Source organism: Belonocnema kinseyi, chromosome 6, assembly GCF_010883055.1.
Source record: "Belonocnema kinseyi isolate 2016_QV_RU_SX_M_011 chromosome 6, B_treatae_v1, whole genome shotgun sequence".
Lineage (NCBI taxonomy): Eukaryota > Metazoa > Arthropoda > Insecta > Hymenoptera > Cynipidae > Belonocnema > Belonocnema kinseyi.
The window spans coordinates 145,806,932-145,811,133 of NC_046662.1; the positions used below are offsets into that span (position 1 = coordinate 145,806,932).

Below are 4,202 nucleotides of genomic sequence, written 5' to 3' on the forward strand. Positions count from 1 at the left end.
TTATTTTTAGTTTGTAGGTTTAAATTTCCTTTTTTTTCTTTCTTTTATCGTGAAATTATAATGAATTGCTATGAATTACTTATCTTTGAGTACGTTTCCGGAATTCCCAGTAACTGCATATCGAAGCACAATTTTAAGAAAGTGTATTTATACCAAATTAAAAATTTTCTATTTTTCTTCTTCTCCAACCGAGTGTGTAAGAGACCGCTCTCTTTCGAATTTGCTACGGGAATTTTAAGTAAAAGACAAGATAATGTAGGGGTCGACTTGAGACTGGGTCCTATCCGAGAGTCGTTAAAAATCGTCCTATTTAAGATTCTTAGAAAACCTATAAATGCATACATATATATATTGAAAGTCAAGAAAATTTCAATTCCAAATGTGCAAAATTGGAGAAATATAAAATGTAGATCCAGAAGAAAAGAATAAAAAAAGAACGAAAAGACTAATTTTCAAGAAATATTCATATCCGAATCACAGCCAAAAACAGGTATTTTCGATAAAACAGTTGAATTTTCAACAATATAGATAGATTTTCACTTGAGATGTAAATGTCAAGCTACCAAAAGAGATTAGTTTTCAATCAGAAATTTGTACCCCCAATTAAAAAAAAATTGAATTTTCCACCGAATAAAAAGAATTTTTAAACGAGAAGGATGAATGTTGACCGAATTGTCGAACTTTGAAGAAAGTGATTCAGTTTTGAGCCAGGTAGTATAATTTTTGACAAAAAAAAGAACCATTAATAACAAACTTCATTGTGGGCGTCGCGACTAGAAAGAATATGTATGCATACTTATTCATATAAACACACAAAAATACACATGTGCACATACATGCATACACATACACATATACATATATATATAGATACATATATATACATACATATACATACACATCCCCTCTTGTGTGTTTATTTTAGGCCTGTATCATTGAATTTGCAATAAAAAGCGATCCCCCCCCCCCGGCCCGGTTCAAAATCTCGGCGTTATTTTTAGTTTGTAGGTTTAAATTTCCTTTGTTTTCTTTCTTTTATCGTGAAATTATAATGAATTGCTATGAATTACTTATCTTTTAGTACGTTTCCGGATTTCCCAGTAACTGCATATCGAAGCACAATTTTAAGAAAGTGTATTTATAGGGGAGATTGGGGAGTTGTGAGACAGCGCCATCTTTCATAAGATTCAGCAAGTTCGACGTTGGTAATGATTGCCATCTTTGTTTTCCAACGCAACCTCACTTTTCAGATCGGATTCATCTTGTAAACATGCTTTGGGAGCGTCGTTCCATACAACGTATCTTATCATTTGCTTGAAAGTTTCACCACGCAGTTTGTTCGTGCCCGTTTCCATCAGTTCTTTCGGCGGAGTCCAAAGGTAAGTACGGACAAATTAACCGTTAGTCAATGAAGTTTCGATGCATACTCTCATTGTTGTATATACATTCAACGTGCTTGTGATTGTGAGGCCATTTTAAATACGTGCGTTTTGGGGACTTGTGAGACAACAAATTTGGGGAGTTATGAGACACTATTTTTTTATGTTTTCACGCACTGTTCAACATGAATTGTATAAAGTTTATTCTGTTTTGAATGTCTTATGAAATTTTTCATGAAATTTAATGTTTTATATTGACTTTTTCTTTTTTTGTAGATTTCGTACTCAACATGCCGCGTCATAAATACGTTATTGAGTCAAGAAAACCAACGATCGATGCAAAGGCATTAGTGGCGGCGGTCAAGGAAATTTTAATTGAAAAGAAAGCACTACGGTCCGTCGCTCGAGCGTATAATATAGATAAATCAAGATTGTTTCGCTACATCTCAAAACTAAATGATTCAAACCTGGATCCATCGACGGCTTCTGAGGAAAAATTGATTGAGTTTCTGTCATCACTCAGTACCACACCTGGTGGTAGAACGGTTAGATCACGTTATCTTACATTTATTTATTACCTACTATTTTTATCCGGCTTTTGTTTAATCTTGTTTTTTTCAGATCTTCAGTGAAGAGCAAGAAAAACAATTGATGACATATCTTCTGGAAGCAAGCAAAATCTACTATGGCATGAGCATAAATGAATTAAAAATTTTAACGTATGAGTTGGCAAAAAAACTTGGCGTTGATTATCCTAAAGCATGGGACGAACATAAAAAAGTGTCATATGACTGGTACTATGGGTTTATGCATCGCCATCCAAATTTATCATTGCGTACACCGGAATAAATCAGCGCCAATAGAGCGAAGGCCTTTTCCAGAGCCAATGTAAATGCTTTCTTCGGAAATCTCGGTGCTGTTTTTGACCAACACACATATGAGCCACACCGTATTTGGAATGTTGACGAAACAGGATGTCCAACAGTGCCGACGAAGGCGGTGAAAGTAATCGCAGAAAAAGGATCACGCCGAATTGGACAGAAGATATCTGCCGAAAGAGGCACTAATGTGTCTGTAGCATTTGCCGTGAGAGCCACTGGTCAATCAATACCACCATTTTATATATTTCCAAGAAAGAACATGCAACAGATCTTCATGGATAACGCGGCACCTGGTGCGGTTGGTACCGCCGATGAATCTGGATGGATGACGTACACATAATTTGTGAAGTTCATGTCACATTTCATAAAGCATACGAATGCATCAGAAAATTCACCAATTCTACTACTTTTGGATAACCACACTTCCCATCTCAGTGTCGAGGCAATAGATATGGCGATTGCTCATGGTATCACCATGATTTCGTTTCCTCCTCACTGCTCACATCGAATGCAACCATTAGATGTGAGTGTATTTGGGCCATTTAAAGCAATGTTTCGTAACCACTGCCAAGTTTGGATGAAGAATCATATCGGCCGAACTTTTTGAATACATCATGTGCCACCTATTGTTGATAAGTGTCTTGATGCGGCTGCTACGCCCAGGAATATTAAATCCGGTTTCAAGGCAACAGGCATTTATCCTTTTGACCCAAATGTGTTCACAGCTGAAGATTTCCAGGCAGCCGATTTAACTGGAGAAAATCAGTGCGATGAAAATGAAGATCACGACACTAATGATCGTCGAGTTATAATGCTCAGTTCTGATGTTATACAGACAGGTGCCCATAAAGAGGTGACAACATTCGGATCCATAGTGGCCAGCACATCATCTATGCCAACCACATCAGGTGCATCTTTTAATAGTGCACTGAGAGAGGTCAGTCTTCTCAAACAAAGTTCACCGGTGAAAAAATCCAATCGTGGCCGGAAGTCAATGCAGACCACTATTTTGACATCGCCAGAAAATGTTGCAGCTCTACGTCAAAAAGCCGAGACAAAACGTCTGAAGCAAGCAGAATGGCAAGAAAAAAAATCAGCAAGACAAAAAAAATCAGAAAACAGGCAAAATGCCGCCGAAGAAACGCTGTCGTCGTGCACTTTCCAAACCTGCAGCAAAGATTCCCAGTTCATCCGATTCTGAAGAAGATGACTTCTGTATCATCTGCAAGTGTGCAATGCCGAAAAAGATGAACAGGAACAACTCCATTCATTGCAATGAATGTGATCGAGCTGTGCACCTCAAGTGCGCCAATATACGAACTGGATATTACACATGTGTTCAGTGCGAATCAGATTGATTAAACTTTATTCTCATATTATTTTCAGAAAATGTGTATTATGTTTCTTATTCTTCATTTTCAATAATATAATATACTAAAATATGTCAATTTTATTTATTTCGAATAGTGTCTCACAACTCCCCAAAATTTATGACATTAAACAAATTAATGTTCTTTTACAAATTCCAATTTTTTTATATGCATCATCACTTTTGATACAACTATTGAACTAATAGCTGCCATTATTCCTAAACTAAAGTTAAAAAATGTCAAGTATGCAGAATATTATGTTTTTCGAGTAGTTTCGTCTCAAAAACAAAACCCGTCTCCCAACTCCCCAATCTCTTTTTTAAGAAAGTTTAAGAAAAAAAAAAAAAAAATTCATCAAAAAATCAATCATCAAAACAAATTTTAAGAAAGTGTATTTATATCAAATTGAAAATTATCTATTTTTCTTTTTCTCCAACCAAGTATGTAAGAGATCGCTCTCTTTCGAATTTGCTACGGGAATTTTAAGTAAAAGACAAGATAATGTAGGGGTCGACTTGAGACTGGGTCGTATCCGAGAGTCGTTAAAAATCGTCCTATTCAAGATTCTTAGA

General features: G+C 36.1%; 1 protein-coding gene across 1 annotated transcript in view; it reads left to right on the top strand.

Annotated features, from left to right (window-relative positions):
* Positions 1-2,600, top strand: part of LOC117175639 — a 4,578-nt gene extending 1,978 nt beyond the window's left edge. Inside the window, exons 2-4 of the mRNA XM_033365346.1 lie at positions 1,656-1,924; positions 2,001-2,173; positions 2,234-2,600. Coding sequence (XP_033221237.1) covers positions 1,656-1,924; positions 2,001-2,173; positions 2,234-2,600 — 809 coding nt within the window. The remainder of the gene's footprint in view (positions 1-1,655; positions 1,925-2,000; positions 2,174-2,233) is intronic.
* Positions 2,601-4,202: the final 1,602 nt, after the last annotated feature.